The sequence below is a fragment of the Trichosurus vulpecula genome, chromosome 6 (genome assembly GCF_011100635.1).
Source record: "Trichosurus vulpecula isolate mTriVul1 chromosome 6, mTriVul1.pri, whole genome shotgun sequence".
Taxonomy (NCBI): domain Eukaryota; kingdom Metazoa; phylum Chordata; class Mammalia; order Diprotodontia; family Phalangeridae; genus Trichosurus; species Trichosurus vulpecula.
The window spans coordinates 75399534-75422142 of record NC_050578.1 but is presented as its reverse complement, the minus strand read 5'-3'; the positions used below and the strand labels follow the sequence as shown (position 1 = coordinate 75422142).

Here is a 22609-nt window from a genome sequence, read left to right as displayed (position 1 = left end):
ACCCTGGGCAAGTCACTTAGCACCTTGTTTGCCTCAGTTTTCTCATCTGTAAAATGAGTATATAATAATACCTGCCTCCCAGGGTTGTTGTGAGAAGTGAATCGCTTCATAAATGCTATATCAAGACCTATCCAGAGCTTTGACTCCTAGTACTATAGCTAGGACACCATTTTTTTTCTGGTGTGTGAGCTTAGCTGTATTTTGATCATCTTCTGTGATTGGCCAATGAGCTAGCTCTTTCGGCTTCTATAGAAATTTACATGCATGGTGTTTCACATTTATCTCTCTGTTCTATAATAACTTTCAAAGGCATTTAGGCTGCTCTGAACCAAATTTGGTTCATTATTACAGGACAACAAATGCAATTTGTGACTGAGGCTGCCATCTTGAAGCAAGATAACAGCTGATCCTTTATAAATGAATAAATCGATAGTCGTTAACGAATTTCAGCAACAAATTTAAAATTTGCCTGTAGCTCACGAAAACAGGAGTTTTTTTCCTTCCTAGAGCAGGTATTCTTAGCATGAACTTGGCTTTTTAAATATTTTGATATCTGTATTTCAGTGTAAATAGTTGCCTTTATATAGACAATCATGTAGGATTATATTATATTATGATGTAATATTATATATAATGCATATAACATATATATTACATACTACCACATCATATCATATATCATATCATATTATACATACGTAAGGTTCTGTATATTTTATCTCATGCCTTTAAAAGCATAATATTCAGAGAAGGGGTCTCCAGGCTTCATCAGACTATCCAAGAAATCCAGCACCCAAAAAAAGCCATGTCCTAGGGTATGCCTGGCAGCAAATTCAGATACACCTGATAAATTGACCTGATGACAAAAAGGATGCCAGCAGCTATATCCTGAATTTCAAGTCTGAACATCGCTCCCACTCCTGCAAGGCTCATGGTTAACATGTCAGTGGCAGCAGTGGGCTTTAGCCACTGTTCCCTGTAACTGGGATGAGGCTTTGAGAAAGCCTTATGCTGAACACAGTGCCTGAAAATACCAACTCTGTCAGTTCTTGAAGTCTTTGAAGTTAAAGTTTGCCCAAGATAAGACCTTTGTGAGCCACCCCAGCGGCTACAGGGTCCAGAGCTGGTTATGAATTCAGCATGGCTTAGCTGCCATCTTATTCCCTTGCAGGTACTGGACAGTATCTACTTCAGCCGGAGGTTCCACGTGCGCTGTGTGGCAAAGGCTGTGGACAAGGCGGGACACTTGGGGACCCCTCTGAGAAGTAACATTGTTACCATAGGGACAGACAGTGCTATCTGTCACACCCCTGTCGTGGCTGGGACCGCCAGAGGCTTCCAAGCTCAGTCCTTCATCGCTACCCTGAAATACCTTGATGTCAAACACAAGGAGCATCCCAACAGGTGAGCCAGATGTCACCTTCTACAGGGAGAGGTTTGGCCAGTTCCAGCATCTTACTGGTGTTTCCTACAATGCGGTCATTACTAAGCATGTATGTGTATGCATTTTTAATCAATGAGAAAACATTTTTAAAGTACCTACTATGTGATGGGTACTGGGCTAGATACTGGGAATGCAAAGACAAAAATGAAACAGTCCCTGCCCTCAAGGAGTTTACATTCCATAGCAGGATACTACTGTCATCAGGAAGTAAATACTTATGAATTTCAACAAAGAATTTAAAATTTCTCTGTAGCTCACAAAAAGTTTTTTTTTTCCTTCCTAGAGCAGGTATTCTTAGCATGAACTTGGCTTTTTAAATATTTTGAAATGCATGAGAAGCATAAAATACTATGTGTCAGGAACTGTGCTAAATGCTAGGGATGCAAAGAATGGTAAAAGCTAGCCTGTGCTCTCAGGGTACTCACAATCTAAATGAGTTTTTTTTCTGGAGAGAAAGTTTTCTCTGGGGAAGACAACATGCAAACAGCTATGTTTGCTAGATATAGGATACATAAGCCATATATAGGATACATTGGAGGGAAGACAGCAGGATTAAGGGGTTGGGAAAAGCTTCCTGAAGGTGGTGGGACTTGAAGGAAGCCAGGTGGCAGAGATGAGAAGGGAGGGTATTCCAGGTACAGGGGTACAGCCAGAGATAATCCCTGAGTTTGGAGGAGTGTCTTACTTGAGCTATGTACAAAATAAAGAAAAGATCAATTCAGTGAAGAGGCACTAATATTTGCCATGTGGATCAGGAAAAGCCTTATGTAGGAATTGGTATTTGAGCCAAACTTTGAAAGAAACTAGAGATTCTAAGAGGCTGAAGAGACGAAAGACTGCATCCTAGGCAGGGGGAACAGCCCAGGCAAAAGCATGGCAATGAGAGAGAAGAAGCGTCATGTGTGAGGAACAGAAAATAAAGCCTATTTGGCTGGCCTGTATATTTGCTTTTATACTTAGAGGTACTTCAAGCAATTCCTTACATGTGGTAAATAGCCATTAGATATTACAGTATGTTTATGTGCAGACATAAGCTGATCCCAAAGAAGTTAGCATGTCCCTGTAAAGTTCTATTATGAACAATAATAACTCACATTTATTACATATATATAAAACACTTTAAGGTTTACAAAGCGCTTTCTTTATGCTAGCTCTGTAAGGTATATAGCATGAATGCTGCTACTACTACTACTACTACTTCTTATGATTATTATCATCATTATCATAGGTTATTGTCATCACCATTTTATAGATGTATAAACTAGGCTCAGAGAGAATTAGTGCCTTTCCTGGGTTCATGTGCTCTGAAGGATCAGAGCCAACACCAAGCCAGCCCTTCTGATTCTACTTTCCTTTTGCTGTATGTTTCTCATTTTTGGAACTGGTCTGGGTACCAGGGAGACTGAAACCCTCCTAATCCACATTCCTAACAGAAGGAAACTCAGTGACTTTAGTGACAGAGCACTATCAGCAGCATCCTAGGACACTGTACATGTTTCAGGCCTACCTGAAGACAAAGATTGTTCTTTCTTATTTTTAAAAAATGGCAGGTGTCCACTGCAAGGTCTTCATGCTAATGGGTGGGCCTGGTAAGTGATTGACTGCAAAAGAAAAAAAGAAAAGAGCCATGGAAAGAGGAGAGTGGTGGCAATTAAGGAAGAAGAAGGGGACACTAGCATTTCTGTCTTCATCTTATGTGGGGAAAATATCACTAAATCGTTCAAAATGTTAGTAGTTCAAGGTTTGCCTTCACTTTGTCTGATAACCAATTGGACCATGAGGAAATGATGGAGGGAGAGGGAACCCCAACATGACATTCCTCCCTTTCTTCTCTAGTAGAGGCCTTCTCTCCCCATCACAAGCCCTGTCTTGGCTCTGCTGCTTCCTGATGGTTACAGTGAAGAAAGAGGATGAGAATTTTTTTTCTTCCCAACTCCCTCCTATTCCATGTATCAATATATCAAGACCTCCTGGTCCACCAGTTTCTCAGTCAAGAACAGGAATGTAACATTTGTCCAAGCTGTTGGCTCCACCTCCTCCATGAAAGGTGAGAGCACAACCTCCAGAGTCCCCATCGGTTGCTCTAGGAAATCCCTACAGCCACGTGTAACTTCCATCAGACACTGTTTATTCTCCCCAATTATTCAAGTTGGAAAAAGAAGGATAAAGAGAAAAGATTCCAGCAACCACTACACAAACAGGTGCTACCAGTTGGAAAAGACAGGCTAAGCCTAGAGTTTCTGCTGCTCTGAGGAAGCCTACTCGGATTTTGCATTTGGTCATGGAAAAGCAGTGACCAAAAATGAATCCAAACCACAAAGACAATTTCCTTTCGATTCAGGCTTAGCTCAACAAGCATTTTTTTGTTAAACTGAGGCAACTCTGTGCTAAAGAAAGGGCCCAGAGTCTGAAGACATGTATTCCAACTTGTCCTCTGTCTTCATCTCTCCAAGGCTATTATCCCTTATTCATAAAAGGAGGGATTAGGCCAGAGGGCCTCGGAGGTTCCTTCGAGAGCTACAATTAGAAGATTTTAGTCTCTCTTTTGGGTAGCATCTTGTACTACAAAATAGTAAATATTGTGCCACACAGTATTAAACAGTTTTGTGCAGAGCGGGGAGCCTATACAAGGAATGTTCATCTGTTTTCAATAGCTTCCAATCAAGCCAAATGACAGAATAAACAGTGACAGTTTGTATAAGCAGTGTGTTTATAAACAGACGAGGAACAACAAGAGATTATAATCAAATGAATTATGCTATAGTACAGATGCTGTGCTGGAGAAGGCCATGGCAAACCATTCCAGCATCTTTGCCAAGAAAACCCCAGATGGGGTCACAAAGAGTCAGACACCGCTGGACAGCAATGGCTGTATGAAGATGCTCAAGGCACTATGTCCTAGTGCCTGTGACTTCTCCCCACTTCCGTCAGGTAGTCTCTTCCCTAACAAAAACCAGGAGGAGCCCTAACGCCTTCAGTTCAGATATGCTACCGGGCAGAACCTGCTCTTACAATCTTTTCCTCATGACTCACATGCTCCTGGTGTTGGGTGTTGTTTGTCCCTCATTTTCAAAGAGGACCAGTGACATCACAGGTGATGCTTTATACGTGAATTAGGTCTAAGTGAGGTGGAGTTCTGCAAAGTCATCGGCCTCACTCTCTCTTCCTGAGTCATCAGAGTCCAGTGCCAGGACGAAAGATAAATGGTGATGGGCCCAGGAGGCAGTGGATGACCTTGGTATCTTCTATGCCTGACCAAGCTCTAAAAGCTCCACAGAGCCTGCTTCAGCTGGCTTCGTGGCTGTTGGAACACATTGTTCTCATCTACCCATTCCACTGGGGAAAGTGTTCACATGCTTGGGGGAGAATCCCATCTAACTCACCTATTGGTTTGAGGCTGGTCAGTTCCCCTCACTTTGGTTTAGCTGTTCACGGAGATGGTTTACTGAGCATTTTATATCTTCCTGGAGCCACAGGTGAGAGTTGAATGAATCAGGTGGACACAAAAGGTGGATAAGTGGCCCTGAAAAGGGTTCACTAAACCCTCACAGCAGAGGTGCTAGTCCTCCTGAACACCCCATGCACCTATAGTATATATTGGTAGGGGGAGGGGAACACTAGCAGCCAGGTCACAGCCCAGCCCCTACACATGACCTTTCTTACAACAAGGCCCTGCCCCTAGTTGGGGCTTCCCAACTTCTAACTTATCCTGGCATAAACTAACTAAGGACCTTTCTGGCCGTGTCCATATACAGCAGAGGAAAGAATTCTCACACTGAACTCATCACTGCCACATCTGGCTCACTTTCTCATCTCACTGAAACACTCTCTTTCCATCTATCGGTCATCTTTCTCTGTTCCCTTGATGACTGCTTCTAGGCTAGTTCCTTCAACTCCAAACTGACAAATGGTAGCTCTGGGGTTGCTTTAAGCTACTCCAAAATATCTTCTTAGAATTCCAGGCACGTGTATCCCTCTTTTGCTTCTAGGATACACCTGTTTCCTTTATATACTCTTGGCCTCATGGCATCCTAACCTCCTGATACAAGGCAGTGTTGATATTTATTTAGTCAAAGAGGAAATGAGTCTTGAAGAAAAGGGCATGGAATGATAGAAGGGAAGAAGGAGACCATTCCAGAGAGGCAGAGGGAGATGAGTAAAAGGTCAGCAGCGGTGACAGGTGAGATATGTAGCAGAAAACTGAATTCACAATATAGGAGCTTGGTGGTATCCTAAAATTCATGGAGAGAGACAGGGAAAGGGAGAGGCAGAGAGAGATGGAGAGAAGCAGGGAGGGAGGGAGGGGGAGAGACAGAGAGAGAAGGAGGGGGAAGAAAGAGAGGGAGGGTGAGGAGAAGAGGAAGGAAGGACAGGAAGAAGGGTGAGAGAGGGAGGGAGAGATGGACAGACATTCTTTATCATATAAGGCAGTCTAGTACAGTGGAAAGAGTGCTAGCTCTGTGGTCAGATGACCAGGGTTAAAATCCTGACTCTGATGTTTGTTACCTGATAAATCTTGGCTAAGTCACTTAGCCTTCTGGGGTCTCAGTTTTCTGTAAAATGGGAGAATTGGACTAAATGGTCCCTGAGACCTCATCTAGCTCTTGGTCTATGATGCTATGCTGAACAGAATTCACATAATATCTTGAATCTATAGGGAGGCAAGTTCTTTCTGATAGGAAAGAAAAATTAAAAGTAATTTCATCCAATAAAATAAAAAAAAACATCTCTGTATTTCACATTGTTATAATTCTAGAAGGTGGAGGATACTTTAAAAAATTGAATGCCATCTGTATGGATATTACCTTTACCCATGAAACCCAGCTTTAAACATTACAGCTAGGGATCATTTTTGTCATTCTTAAGGGAAAGGAAAAAGTTGGTTATGAGCATGAAGTCTGTTGTGCTACTCGCTAACTATAACCATGATAAATTTGGACTTTAGCCTACTCTGTATTGACTTTTCCCTAGGATCCACATCTCGGTCCAGATCCCACACCAGGATGGCATGCTGCCTCTCATCTCGACAATGCCATTACACAACGTGCATTTTCTCTTATCAGAGTCCATCTACAGACATCAACATGTCTGCTCGAATCTCATCACCATCGGGGATCTGAAAGGTATCTCGGGTAAGCCCAGGGAATGCCAATATCCTGCTTGCTTGACCCCAGACTGGAGGCTGAGTGCTAGAAAGGATTAAGCTTATTCTGCTTGGCTCCAGACAATAGAACTGGGGGTAAAAGATGGTGCTTACCTGCAGCTACAGACTAGATAGATATAAGAAAAAAATTCTTAACAATCTGAGTTATCTGTAATTGAGTAGGCTGTATTGGGAGAACATGGGTTACTATTAACTAAAGGTCTTCAAAAGCTAATGGCTGCACAGTGTACAGAACATTATCAATAAGCCCTGAGTTCAAATCTGGTCTCAGGCACTTACTAGCTGTGTGACCCTGGCCAAGTCACTTAATCTTGGTCTGCCTCAGTTTCCCCAACTGTTAAAAAACCTGTGAAATAGCACCTTTCTCCCAGGGTTGTTGTGCCACTGTTATGAAGATCAAATGAGATCATAACTGTGAAGCACTTAGCACAGTGCCTGGCACACAGTAGATGCTTAATAAATGCTTGTTTCCTTCCTTCCTGATGGTTATGATGTTGTAGAGGTGATTCTGGTTCAAGTTTGACTAGATGACCTTTGACATCCTTTCCATATCTGAGACTCAGTAATTCTGAATTTCCTTCAAAGCATTCAGAAACTATAAAAGCCGACACAGAAAGGGCATTTTCTCGCTCTTCATAATAATGATTTTTGAAAAATTCGGCATTTAAAAAGTCGCAAATTACTGCATTGATGCATTTCCTCTGCCTTAATTTTGTTGCTTAGTAACTGAATCATGGGGCATCACACCACACAGCTGCCCTCTCGGGGTGGGCAGCTGGGTGTTAGGAGAGAGCCAATGTTTGTTTTTTCCTTTCTGCATATCCATCTACCAATCTTACCTCCTTCTACCCAAGATCATTTGTTCTTCATTTCTTCCCGGCTTCCTGCTGTCTCTTAGAGGATTAAATGAGCCAATCCAGTGTTTATTTTGGCAGCCGGCTCTGCATTTAACACATGGCAGCAGGCACTTAACAAGGCTTGCATATCATTACCTCAGTCCATTTGAGGTACACACATTGTGCTATTAATAGTCACCCAGATAGAGGAGGAAAGACTTGAGTGGTCCCTTCTGACATCGATGCCTAATAAAGCTCCCTCAGATCAGTGCAGACTCCTTTTCTCACCCACAGAAGCAGGATTCTTGGATGAAGTCATCTATGACAACATCGCCCTGGGCCCGGGCTACGATCGTCCTTACCAGTTTGATCCCACGGTGAGGGAAGCCAAGACCATCCAACTCTACAAACACCTGAACCTCAAGAGCTGCACATGGACCTTCGATGCTTATTACGACATGACAGAACTGATCGACGTCTGTGGGGGATCTGTGACTGCTGACTTTCAGGTGTGTTTCCACAGCCCTCTTCTTTCTTCCCCTCTCCCCTTGTTTTCTCTCCTCGATCATCTTATCAAACGAAATCCAGGTCTCATGATGGAGTACCCAATGATGGATGCACCTGACCTGCACTGGGTACTTTGGCTCTTTCTCCACTGGCTGAATAATATTCCCTTGCAGGTAATGAGTGTGGGAACACCACTCATAAAATGGACCAAAACTACCAAGTAAAGTAGATGGACAGGAATTGTCTAAGTTGTCACCATCATTTCTTATTGTTCATAAAATATTTGAGAGGCAGTGCGGTGCAGTAGGTAGAGAGCACACCTTGGAGTCAGGAAGAACTAAGTTTGAGTTTTGCCTCTGGGCACCTCCTGGCTGTGTTGTTGTTGTTCGTCCTTTGTTCTCCAAGAGAACCATGACATCAGGAAGGTGATGCCATGATGTGCAAGTGAATTGGATTTAAGTGAGGAGGGCTGTGCAGGGTCACCAGCCTCACTTTCTCCTCCAAAGCCATCTGGGTCCAGTGGCCAGATGTAGGTCAGGATGGTTGGAGATCGCTCCCTTCTGGCTATGTGATGAAAGAAGGAAGGAAGAGAGGGAGGGAGGAAGGAAGAGAAATAGGGAGAACAGAAAGAAGGAAAAAGGTGGGAGAGGAGGGAAGGAAGGAGGGATGGAAGGGAAAGAGGGAGGGAGGAAGGAGGGGAGGAAAGAAGAAGAAAGGAGGAAGAAAGGAAGGGGCAAATGGGAGGAAGAGAGACAGATGAAAGAAGAAACAGATGGAGAGGAGGAGGAGAAGAAGGAAGAAAGAAGAGGAAGGAAGGAAGGCGAGGACAGATTTTGTAAATGGAAGGCAGTAAAATGTAGAAATGAGTGTTAGACCAAGATTCAGGTTTGCCACTAACTAGTTGTTGAATTTGAGTAAGCCGCCGCAGCAGTCTGGACCATAAGTTCCTCAGCTCTAAATTACTGGGACTGACCGAGATGATATGTAAGGTCTCTTTCGGGTCTTATAGTCTGAGTTTCTCAGGCTAAGGACAATCAATGGCCCCAGCCAGGAGAGGACCAGAGAGGGCAACCTTTCTAGTTCAGCGTACAAAGTTATAGGGTTACAGAATCTGAGAGTTGGCCGAGATCTCAGCAGCCATCCAGTCCAGCCATACACCCATGAATCCATCACTGCTGTCACACACCTGGCCAGCCTCTGCTGAAAGACTTCCAAGTAGGAGGAACCTACTACCTCCCAAGGCAGGCTGTCCCCTTTTGGGACACTTCTAATATGGAAAGAAGGAAGGTTTTCCTGACATTGAACCAACATTTTCTCCTTTTAGCAACTTCTATATAGAAGAGGTTTTTGTCCAGCCTGCCTCTCCTTCCTGGAGTGTTCCCTCTTCTCATCATCATCACCTCTGAGAAAGCCTGGCTTCCTTTAAAGCTCAGCTCAGGCACTAGCTCCTACATGAAGCCTTTCCTGATCCCCCAGCTTCCAGGACCTCCCTCAGAAATTACCTTTTATTTCTTTCATGTGTGTATATATGTATACACACATATGCATCTGTGCACCTGTGTGTATGTATATGTATATATTATCCAAGACTGGGCATACAGTAAGTGCTTAATAAATGCTTTTTTGATTGATTATGGACCACACTTTCATCCTGAAAATTGATGCTGCCCTATTTTGCCCAAATGTTGCAGAGAGGAGGGTTAAAACACGTTATTTTCCATGTTACTAAACCTCACAAAAAACAGAAAATAGTTTTAAAAAGCAAAAGCCTCCCATCAATAATGCTTCATGTGTACTATCATGTAGGCCAGCTAGGTGGTGCCAAGTACCGAGCCTGGAATCATGAAGGCGTGAGTTCAAATTCCAACCTACTTGCCGGCTGTGTGACCCTGGGCAAGTCACTTAACCTCTGTCTCAGTTTCCTCAACTATAAAATGCGAATAGTAACAGTACCTCCCTCACAGGGTTGATGTGAGGATCGAATGAGATGTTTGTACAGACCTTAGTACAATGCCTGGCACATGGTAGGTGCTTCGTAAATGTTTATCCCCCCGCCAAATACACACACACACACACACACACACACCTGCGCCTCTTATAATAATTTATATTTCTGGCACTTCACAATTTACATAATACTTTCCTTACAATCCTATGAGGTCAAGAATGCAAGTGTTCATCCCTGTCTTAAAAATGAAGAAGCTGAAACTTCTTAAATGTAAAATGATTTGCAGAAGCAGCAGATCCTGGATTTTAGCATAGGACTCCCAGCTCCAAGTTCCCTATACTGCGATGACACAATATTGTAATTAAGTGTCTATCACATATTAATTGATGGCCTGGCTGGTTTCATCTGTCATGGCCTCCGCTAGACTGTCATCTCCATAAGAACGGAGGCATTATCTTGTTTTATTGTCTCCCTCAGTGGCTAACCCAGTGCTTTGCACAAAGTGGGCACTTAATAAGTGTTTTAAATTTAATTCAGTTGACAACTGTATGCTTTGTATGCAGAATTCTAAGTTATAGAAGAGGAGTCTCATGGTCAATAAATATTTGAAAGTCATACAAAGGCATACCAAAAAAGGCACAAGATGTCCCTGCTCCTGCAGAGCTCAGTCTAATGGGGGAATGGCCTAATTGGTTAACGTGAGGGAGATTATTTCCAAGGCATTCTGGAGCAGAGTAATTAGAATGAGTTTTTTAAATGTGTTGTTTGCTCCCCAGTAACAGCTCACACTTTTCAACCAGACTTTGGTCAGCCCATAGAGGGACTACACAAGAATTACTTAGGGAAAGAATCTTTAATTAGAGTAAAACATTTCATTTGTACAGCTGTGATTTTCCTCATTTTGTGTATACCACCGCCCTCTACTGGAGAGAACTTGACACTAGCATGATTGGTCATTCAGTTACATATATTTTTTTTTTTTTGTAATTGATCCTAGAATCATAGACTGAAGACTAGAAGGGATTCTTGTACAATTATCTCAATTTACAGATAACAAAACTGGGACTTAGAGAGGTTATTACTTTTTCAAAATGGCAGAGTTGGGGTTCAAACCCAGGTGCTAAATCCAGGCTTCTTTCCCAATATACCAGCCATACTGTTCCGTTGTCTGAAAAACATATTGGATGGTTCAAGGATGATGTGAACCAGTATCTGAGCTTCACTGTTGTTAACTCCCCTGCATATCAGTCTGTTTACCATCACCATTGCTGAATGTGAATACATAAACATTGTTTCTTCGGAACACACTACCCCACAGAATTATTTTTGCCTAAGATTAGGTTTTTTTGCATATAGTTAAGCATCTTAGGTGGGGTCTTTGGCTAAAGAACAAACTCTGGCCCATGTTGTTATCCAGAACCACCTGACCAATGCCCAGTAAGGATGTTCATCCAGAGCTGGTGGTTGCAGGTATTCTTGAAATACTGTTACTTGGTGGTCATCAATGGCACCAACTTAGCATATACTATGGGTTCCTATTGTAGCTATACGAGATGATTCTTTCTGCTGGGATCCATATGACCATCACGACGCTCATGTCACTCATGGGTCATAAATGCTTTCATTGGCTATGGCCATTGACAATTTCTAGAACACTCCCCCAACCAGCCTTTGATTGAGATTCTCTCCCAGGTCATTATAACCTTTTCTTCCTCCAACCTTATGTAGCCCTTTGTAGTCTATCTATGATGCTCTGTTCTATTCCGCATTATAGGCATTATATGGCTATTTTGTGTAGTATTGTATGTTTCATAGGAACATAGCTTTAGAGCTTGGAAGGGATCTTAGAGGACATCAGAGTCCAACCTGCTTATTTTACAGATGAGGAAACTGAGGCACAGAGTGGTTGTTACCTGCTCAAAGCCATACTACAGCTAGTAAACATAAAAGGCAGAATTTGAACCCTGCCCCAAGTCTAATGCTCTTTCCCCCACATAATGCTGTGTATCAGTTATGACCTCCCAGTTAAATTGTAAACTCTGTGAGGACAAGGAATATAGATCTTATCTAAATGTCCTAAGTCTCTAGCACAGTACCTTGCACATAGCAGGCATTTAACATGGGGTGTTCACTAATTCTACTGAGCATAATTAGGAAACAGTATCATAAGAGACTGCTCAAAACCACAACTAGATCTTTCCTCCTCTAGCTGAAGCAGCTTTTAATAGCGTGCTCTGTGTACTTCAGACATGCTAAGAAGGAAGACTTTTTATGTGCCCTACTGGTTGTTGGGGAAACTGAATGAATAACTATATCCCTAGACCGGGAGAATACATTAATGAGTCTGGACAACTTAGGGGAATCCCCTGGGCCTGATTAGAAAAATACCTGGACCATTAATTCTTACAAGATGGCCTATGTGCCCAGAAAGGCCCTGACCTTGGTATCCTTAGGGTAAATTGCCAGCCAGGCCATTTTGTCAACTTTTGACGCTGACCTTTCTTTGCTTCTGCCCAGTATAATACTTAGCTTACTTTTCTAATACCATTCTTAGCACTCATCTCAAACTTCACATTCTTTGGATAGACATTGTATGTTCCCAGACCAGGCCTTCTTCTTTGATTTTCCCCACTCTATAAACCAGCAACAAGGGCCCCACAAAGCTATTCAAGGCATATTTAAAAAAAAGAAAGAGGTAACCAATCAAATTGACCCAAAGTTAACCCAAGCAATGATAGATTTAGAGAGTTTATGAAGAGATACTTGCCAGGGCAGAATCGTTTTGCCAGTTAGATAGAGTAGAGAGCTGCTAAGCCTCTTGGGACAGTCATCATGGGGCTGTGTTAGATACAGTGAGATCGGTTCTAAGTGAGTTACTGGAAGGAAGGAAAGAAAAACGCATAACTAGGCTCTTGAGGCAGGCTGGAGCCTGTACAAGGAAAGAAGAATGAGTAATTCTGAGCTGGATCTTGGAATTAATATAGAGTCAGGAGAGGTTGGTAAAGAGCTTTACACTAGAATCTTAAATTCCAGGCAACCTGGGATGTTGTGAAAGGCATCTTGGGACAGGGGACTCATTCTCTCTGCTTTTTATTGGTTTAAGCACTGAACAGCCATATAAATCTTCCCTTGAATTACCTCTGTGAGGTCTGAATGTTCGGCGTTTCTAATTTGAGACACGAGAGAATCTGAACGCTATTGACATATTAGTATATAATAACACCTTGCCAAAAAATCAAGTGATAACATTTAATACAATATATCTTGTTCATTGAGGCCTCTGGAGGAGCCGTAGGATTTTCTTTTCCATTAAATTTTTCCATTGGCGCACTTCTTAATTGGGGTATCTTTTTGCCTTGAATAAAGTGGATATTTGACCCAAATGTATGGCATAAGAAGATAAATTACATAGCATTTTATCTCCACACTTCAGTGAGCACTTTCTTGGAAAATTTCTTAGGCGGGGTATGTAAAACATCTCATCCTAGAGGAGAAAAGGGCAATACTCCACCACCATACAGCATTCAGGCCCAGGCACATACGTGATGTCCCGTATCTTGTATCAGAATGGGTTTTCTGAATCTAATTTATACAAGCCCTTTGTTAGGACATTCGTTCTTTCTGGCTATTAGAAAATAGGGTCTAGTATAAAGCATTTGGAGTCAGAAAACCTATGGTAAAATCACATTATGTTCCTACGGTCTATAAAAACTAGGAGATTGGACATGGTCTGTCTAAATCCTTTTCAACTCCAAATCCCATGGCTTTATAAAGAAGGCCTCAGTTCAGATCCTGTTTTAGACCCTTACTAGCTGTGTGACCCTGGGCAAGTCACTTAACTCGTCTTGGCCTCCGTTTCTTCATCTATAAAAAGGGGATAATAACATCACCTACCTCCCAGGATTGTTGTGAAGATCAAAAAGCGCTGAACACAGTGCCTTGCACCTGCTAAGTGCTATGCGAATGTTAGCTGTTATTATTAAAATTGACTAACAGTCATTTATGAAGCACATATTGTGTGTCAGACACTATGCTGGGCACTGGGGATAGAGGGGAAGAATAAAACAGTTCTTTGCCTACAAAGAGCTGATATACTATGGGGTAGACACCATATACATATATATGTATGTACATATATGTATGTATATATACACACACATACATATGTGTGTATATACCTACCTACATAAACGTATATACAAGTTAACTACAGGGTAATTTGGGGGAGGGGATTAATGTGACTTAACCCAACCATGGAGGGAGAATTTAGCTCATCGTTAGGATGCAAAGCTAGAAAGGGCCCTAGAGCTCATTACATCTAATTCCCCCATTTTATAAACAAAGAGCTGAGCCCCAAAGAGCTTAACACAATAACCAGCACATAGTAGGTGCTTAATAAATGTTTATTGGTTGATTGATATTGATTAAGTGACTTAATAACAGGTAGCTCAGTGTTTCTTGCTTGGGTAAGAAGACCCAGAAACTTATTAAAGGTGACATCTAAGCATTACCTCTACATTTACAAAGTACCTGGTAACTTAGCTGTGCCCGATGGATGTGAATTTATGCTTCGGTTTCTCCTCCTCCCCTCCCATCCCCTCCACAGCTGTTCCAAAACCAAATCTCCTCTCTTTTTTGTTTGGCAGGTGAGAGACTCTGCTCAGTCATTCCTCACCGTCCATGTTCCCCTGTATGTGTCTTACATCTACGTGACAGCGCCCAGGGGCTGGGCCTCCCTTGATCACCACACAGAAATGGAGTTCTCTTTCTTCTATGACACTGTCCTCTGGAGAACAGGTACCCACATTTCTCTCTCACTGCCTTCTTTTCCTCAGCATTGGCGTGCTAACAAGACTTTACCCAACAGTCTTTAACAGTGGCCAAATCCTTCTCTTCAATGAAATTTGTTCACTGTCCAGAGACTAATCCCAAGTTTCTGCACACTAGATGTACAGACAAATTACCTATCCACCGGGGCCATGAAAAAATAGAATATCCTCATTTGTCAGGTGCCAGGGGAAGCTAGCTGTACAGCTAAGCAGTTGATAGATGCCAGAGCCAGCTAACACCACAGGATACCAAGCAGGAAGTCCTAATCTGCCCACCATGTTGTGCATGATCTCCCTGCACACAGACACGAAGGCTTATACATTCTGGATGGGAAGATATCCATCCTCCATGGCTTGACAACTAGAAACAAAGCTTGATGCTTGAGCAAGAGAACGTCCTTCAAAATTCAAGAGAAGTCTCACAGTTGAAAAATGTGTCAGAAGTCTGGCCCACCCAGCTAGAGTCCCAGAGAGCATTGTTTTCTTCTCTTCTCACACGCAGGGATTCATATCCCCCAGAGCATCAGGGGCTGCTGGGTGCCAGGCTCTGCCTCTGTTTGATAACCTTAGCATTGGTCTTCCATTTCCTCTAATTACACTAATTTCAGGGATTCAAGGTGTCAACTGTGCATATATTTAACACCAGCATAGGTTGCAGCCTTTCCATACTCTAGATTACTTTCATATGCACAAATTCATCACTTTGTGGTGAGTCTTACGGGCATGAGCCCCTCAGCTTAGCTAAGTTGGTCTTCAGACAGAGTTATACAGTCTGTCTCTGGGGTTCTGGGCTAGTGCTTGAACCCCTTCTAGCTCAGCAGGACCCTGTGGGAGCTTGTACTGCTTAAGTGGCCTTCATACACCCAGGTTCCCTTCCCCATTATACTGAGTCATCAAAGTAGGGCGTCACTCAAGACTGACTACACTTCATTTTAGTGGAACTCAGCCAAGGACGTTTTCCTGGAGTTATACCTGGAATTTTCCTATTTTAATACTCCTTTTTCCCCCCGGTGATTCAGTTATTAAAGCTCTTGTGTACCATCATTCAACCAGCCAACGTTAAGCTGTGGCTTAGTAATATTCTATTGTTCGTACATGGCTTGGCTTTCCCAAGCTTCCCTTTGGATGTCTGGTAGTCTGAGCACTCCACTTATCCACCAGGTTTCTACTACCTCCTCAAGGATTGCCATTGGGGGAAATAGAAGAAAGTATACAGATTATCACTGTGCTTTAGGTTATAATAGAGAATCAGATATTTTAGACCATGGGATAGACTGGAGGCTGTTTCTAAGCAGTAAGGAGACCATGATGGTATAAAGAAAGCATATTAACAAGAGTGGATTTCTGAAGATAAACTAAGTTGTTGTTTTTTTTTTATACTTGAAGAGGACCAAAATGATATCATGATGTTGGGGTCAGTACATCCAACTGTGGTTATTTATTTTGTTAAATATGGAATGGAGCAATAATTAGTGATGGCAGCCTTCACCTGGACCATAATAAAAGGTTAACTTAGAGCTCATCTATGAGCTCCACATAGTCTGTGTAGGTACAATTTATTACAATTGATTTAAATATAGTCATTGTCTCTTAAGCATTCCGTAATTTAGATGTATCCCTTGGGAAAATCCAATATAGATCAGTGTTTTCATTTATTTCCTTCTATCTCCTGACTTTGATTGTTTTGTATCATTTACTTTGCTAGGAATTCAGACAGAAAGTGTGCTCTCGGCAAGGCTTCAGATAATAAGGATTTACATTCGAGAAGATGGTCGTCTGGTAATCGAATTCAAGACCCATGCCAAATTCAGAGGTATTATCTGTTGTGTCTTAGCGTGGAGGTTTTTGTCCTATCACTCATTCTCTTTCATATGAAATGGTCCTTCTTAGCCTGAGGTTCTATATAGGCTATATATGAGGCTATGAATAATCCTAAATGGAATTATTAAGCAGCATTGACCTTTCTGAGAGTCAAAGCTTATATTATGTTGATATTTCAACCAATATGAAATTGGCAAGGAGTGAGTCGATCTTTAGCCAGGGAGTCCAGTATTATTACACAAATAAGAGCTAGCCCAACCCCCCAAATCAGTGCTGCGTGTAAGCATGGCAACTCAAGTAGAGTAAAAACACTGACAGTAAACCCTAGTACTTATCCCCCATCCCGGTTGGTGTTTGTAACAAGGCAGCAGCCTTTTATGATGTTGTCTCTGTGTTACATCTGTGAATGTGACAATGCCTTGCGATACTGTTTTTGCAGTTGCAGTATTAAGAGATGGATTGTTGCCTTCCTACTTTTGCGGGTACATTGAGTCCAAGGCAGAGATTGAGAAGTAAGAATGGAAAATAAAGAATGAAACTAAAAAACCAATATGACATAGTCCTAGAGGAGCGATAATGCTCATTAGGGCACCCACTCCAACTCCATAGTTACAGGGGTAACTCTTGAAATATAAAGAAAGGACATACAGACAAATGAACAGTGTTCTGAGAATACTCTGGTTCATCTCTTGAGTTTTCACATAGTTTGGGATGGAGATAATAAAGACAGGTCTTTGAGATGCTGGACATCTGCAATTCAGCAGACTTAATGCCTGTTGTCAGACATAGTCTAGCATGTTAAGGGGTGAGGAATCTGGCGGGTCTTACTGGACAGTGATCAGCTTCAGGGCTCCTTAACAGTTTGTACTATCTTTAGTAGTCTGACCATTTGCTTCAGGGTTGTGAGGACCAATGGTTAACTACATCTAAAATGAAACTTCTGCCCACACATTCCTTAAACTCATTAGACTCCATGACAGAAATTTTAGTGGCAAGCAACCCATATATTTTAAATAATGGGCACATAGCTATGACTATTGCCACAGAGCTCAGGAATGGAAATAGGAGTATAACTAAGAAAATTGGCTGCCAAGATCAATATCAATTAATGTATTTTTAATCAACATATATTGATACATTGGTAATATCAATACATTGACAAATCAAAATCAATATATTTCAGCAGCATTTTTTCCCTAGGGATATGTTGGCTAAGTTTCAGAGCTCAATTTTGCACATAAACGGCTACTGTTAATTTCCTCATTAGCATCTCTGTGAAGCATGTTCATATTGGTTGTACATATAAAGAGAGTTATGGTCACTGTAAGTATTTGTAGGGTGATGGGCTGGTGTGAGCTGTCACACTTTTCTATCTAAAATGAGGAACATTCTAAACTCTGGAAATAATATGTGTTTTGCAGTACAGTTAATTGCTGTAACATTCTGGGGTCCATCATAGCTCCTGGTGTATATTATGACATAAAGTGTATTTCTTACTAAGACACTACAATAATACAGTGAGGGTTTTTCCCCTTCTTGGCACAGGACACTTCGTCATGGAGCACCATACCCTCCCCGATGTGAAGTCTTTTATAATGACTCCAGACCACCTAGGAGGCATCGAGTTTGATCTACAACTTTTGTGGAGTGCCCAGACTTTTGATTCACCATATCAGCTCTGGAGAGCGACTAGTTCTTATAACAGGTAAGTAGGTTTCTGATGTTCACAGCTATTTTTAAGGAGTAGGGGCAAGAAGAATTATTTTCAAGGTTTAAAAAGAGATTTCCGTGGATGAGGTGGTCTGGCAGGAGATTTTGGGCAAAGGAGAGCATCTGGATAAGGTGGGGCAGGGCATAGAGTGATGGGGCTGGTGCCAAGGAAGACTCATTTTCTTGAGTTCAAATCCAGCTTCAGATGCTTATTAACAGTGTGACCCTGAGTAAGTCACTTCACCCTGTTGTCTCAATTTCCTCATCTGTAAAGTGAGCTGGAGAAGGAAATAGCAACGCACTCCAGTATCTTTGCCAAGAAAACCCAAAATGGGAGCATGAAAAGTTGGATGGGACTGCACAGCAACAATATAGTAGTTTGCATGTTGTCTCCCTATTCAGTTGTAAGATCCTTTAGAGTGGGGCCTTTTTTTTCTTTTTTTGCCTTTGTATCCCCAGTGCTTGGCACAGTGCCTGGTACACAGTAGGTACTTAATAAATGTTCATTGACTGACTGGCACAACTTGGCCATTTAATAAATCCTTGTTGACTTGACAAGAATCCCAGTTAGAGTACTGTAGCATTTAATTAGGCTCAAGAGGTAAGAGTTAAGTACAGGCACTGTGCTCTCAAGGGTCTTACATTCTGCTGGAAGGAAACAGTCTATATGTGGATAAGTAAATAGAAAATAAGTACGTGGTAAAGGAATTGGGGGTGAGTGGATGGGAGGGAAGCCGTATGTTCTAAATAGCTCAGACTTTCATCTGTATCAAGGCAGTGGAGGTGGAGGGTGCAACTCCTACTTCAGGTCCCTTCCAACCACAGGATTCCATGTCAATGTAATTCGGTTTCCCTTGGAATCCTATATATTTTATGAATTTAAAAACAATTATTCTGAGAAAGGGTGTATAGGCTTCACCAGACTGCCAAAGGGGTCTGTAACACACAAAAAGGTATAAACTCTATAGCAAATGTTGCTTTATAGGGAATCCTTTTCTCCTTTGGACTCTCTGCTGTCCCCTCACAACAGTGACACTTTTGGCAAACATATATCTCCCTGTATTAGTCATTTCTTGAAGAAGAAGGTATGTCTAGTTCTATGACCTGGTCCAGGCGTGGGGAACCTGTGGCCTTCTAGATCCTTAAGTGTGGCCTTTTGACTGAGTCCAGATTTTACAGATGTTTTTATTTTTTATTATTTTAGATATATTATAAATTTTTAATGAATATGTATAAATAAAATATTATTTTTTATTAAAAGGATTTGTTCTGTAAAATTTGGACCAGAGACCATGGATAGAAGTTTTTATTTTATTTTATCCCATTAGGAAGTGGTGTACTGAGGTAGGTAAAAGGGACCCTTAGGGGCAAATATGCCAGATTGGCTAGTGGAATTTTTGTTTTCATTTCTGTGGCGGGGAGCATGTTGCAGGATAGCCCTCTGATAGAGGGTGAGCCTTGACACTCCCTCCCCACCCCCAGTAGTAAAGTCAGAGAGAACTTGCCCCAAACACAGGAATTAGTAATGGTAGTCACAACTTTCTTCTATGCCATTGTTTTCATGAATTTAGCTTGGGAAATATAAGCTATCTCAACCCACTGTGCCTCTGTTAATCTGTTCTCAGTCAATAAGAAATACAAAATAGCAATTATGAGGGAATTTTCACCAAGAACCAAAAAAAGACCATAATTTATGTCTGTATGTGTGTTTTTCCTTTCCTCTCAGATTTTAAACAATTTTATTTTCTCATCTGTTACAGTAGAAGCTCAAATAAATGGAAGAAGCATTTATTTTTGAATCTCTGAGCACTGGCCTGAATGTTAAAACAATAGCTTCCATTAAACAGAATTTGCTGGGCATAAATTCCTCAAACCCAACTCTTTATTCTATGAGGTCCTTCTCTGTTGTATCAACTCTGGCTTCCTCTTTATATTTCCAGGAAGGACTATTCAGGGGAGTATACCATCTACTTAATCCCTTGTACCGTACAGCCCACACAGCCATGGATTGACCTTGGAGACAAGCCACTGCCCTGCACAGCACATGCTCCAGAAAGGTGGGAGAATGCATTGGCCTCATTCTTTTGGCAGCCACGAATGTGACTGCCAAGGCCTGGAAACACAGGCCCTACGTCTTTAGAGGGAAGGAGCTAAGGAGTGAATTTGATATCTGTCATTCAGGTATCATGTAAGAAGGAATGCGGATTACTTTATTTTATTTATTAATTAAGATCCCAGGCTTGGAAAGGAATCCAGAAGTCTTTAGTTTCAAACAATGTATTGTCCCCATGCCCTCACAAACAAATCTCTAGGCCCTGAGAAAAGAAGAATTGGTGGGAAGGGAAGCCTGGGAAATTTTGAGTCAAGGTTGGAAAGTCTGAAGAGACAGAAGACCACAATAATATGCTTGAGACTTAAGGATGGATGGAAAATAGAGACTGCCGGTGATTTTCACAATCACTCAGTAACCTCTCCTCCTTTGAGGACCACACAATCCAATCTTCCACTCAGTCAAAATCCTGGTAATTAGTATCTGCAGCAATGGTGTCAAATTCAGATAGAAACGGGCCACCAAACCTTCACTAAAGATCCCTGCAGGCCACATGTTGACTTAGAAAAACATGTATTAACATTATCTGTGTTTTATTGTATTTTCATTTATTTTGTTAAATATTTCCTGATTACATTTTAAACTTGTTTAGGCCACAAGTCAGGAGTGTTGTGATCTACATGTGGCCTGTGAGCTGTGTGACACTTCAAGTTTATACATCTCCCCTTCTTTCCTCAATGACTTCAGTACCTGAATTATAATCATATTCTTCTCTAATGTCTGTCCTCATGACAGGGGATTTCAACATACATATTGACTCTACTTCAAGCACCCTAACTGCTCAGTTTCTCAACCTACTCACTTTCCAGGATCTGCTTCTCTGCCTCCCTTCAGTCACACACAAAGGTGGTTATACCCTTGATCCAGCCATCACTTACAAATATACCACCTCCGTGCTCAAGAATTCTGAAATTCTATTACTTGTCCGGGGAAGGGACTTTTGACCTAGATCAGGGCTTCTTAAACTTTTTCCATTTGCGACTTCTTCAGCACTTCTTAAACCATGGGTTGAGACCCCATATGGGGTTGCAACCCACAGTTCAAGAAGTGCTAAAGATGACAACTCAGAATCCCAGGGCTCACTTACTAAGTAAATAGATTGTCATACCTTTCATAGTAATAATGGGAATGTTGATTTTATTGTTAATGCCGAAGGAAAAAGTTTATTTTGAGCAGGGTCAAATGTGGCAGCAGGTCAGAAAATGGGTTCTTCCCTAGTCTTGCCTAATGGCCAAGGCAGGGGCTGATGGAATCCTAGGGACAGGTTTGGCTATTGAGTGGTGGGGCATGTTTGAGGTACTGACCTGCCAATCATCATCCGAGTCAACTCTGCCTCAAGACTCATACTGACTATTGAATAACACCATTTATCTCCCCGATGGGGAAAAAGGCTCAATAGCCTGGTCATTGAACCCCTGGTTGAAGACCTTCAATGAGTAGGAGTGTTTCTGTATTAATTCACTGTTGGATAGGTGAGATTGTTAGGAAAATTTTCCTTATATTGAGCTTAAATGTGCCTTTGTATGCCTTCTACCCAGAATTCTTAGTTCTTATTTCTGGGACCAAGCAAAACAAGTCTTCTTTTATAACAACTTTAAGGCCCTCTGATAGAGGGTGAGCCTTGACACTCCCTCCCCACCCCCCAGTAGTAAGGCCAGGGAGAATTTACCTCAAACACAGGAGTTGGTAATGGCAGCCACACCTCTTTCTTCTCTGCCATTGCTTTCATGAATTTAGCTTGGGAAATATAAGGTATCTCAACCCACCGTCCCTCTGTTAGCGTGTTCTCAGTCAATAAGAAACACAAAATAGCAATTATGAGGGAATTTTCACCAAGAACCAAAAAAAAATGGCCCCAATTTATGTCTGTATGTGTGTTTTTCCTTTCCTCTCAGATTTTAAACAATTTTATTTTCTCATCTGTTATGGTAGAAGCTCAGATAAATGGAAGGTATTATCAGGTATTCACTGGGCTTAGAATCAAGAACACTGAGTTCAAATCCAGCCTTAGATTCTTAGCTGTGTGACCCTAGGCAAGTCACTTAATCTCTATCTGCTTTAGTTTCCTCAAATGCAAAATGAGAATAATGATAGCATCTAACTCATAGGGTTGACATGATGATGAAATGAGATATTTGTAAACCACAGTGCCTGGCATACTATAGGCACTTAATAAATGCTTATGCTCTTCCCCTCCCCCCTAAGTCTTCTATCTTGATCTGTATGTTGCCACTGGACCC

General features: G+C 41.7%; 1 protein-coding gene across 1 annotated transcript in view; it reads left to right on the top strand.

The window, feature by feature from the left end:
- The window catches only part of FRAS1 (Fraser extracellular matrix complex subunit 1), a 352531-nt gene that overhangs the window by 317718 nt on the left and 12204 nt on the right, over nt 1–22609 (top strand). Inside the window, 7 exon segments of the mRNA XM_036764965.1 lie at nt 1172–1404; nt 6416–6576; nt 7739–7953; nt 14546–14696; nt 16434–16541; nt 18095–18254; nt 20200–20316. Coding sequence (XP_036620860.1) covers nt 1172–1404; nt 6416–6576; nt 7739–7953; nt 14546–14696; nt 16434–16541; nt 18095–18254; nt 20200–20316 — 1145 coding nt within the window.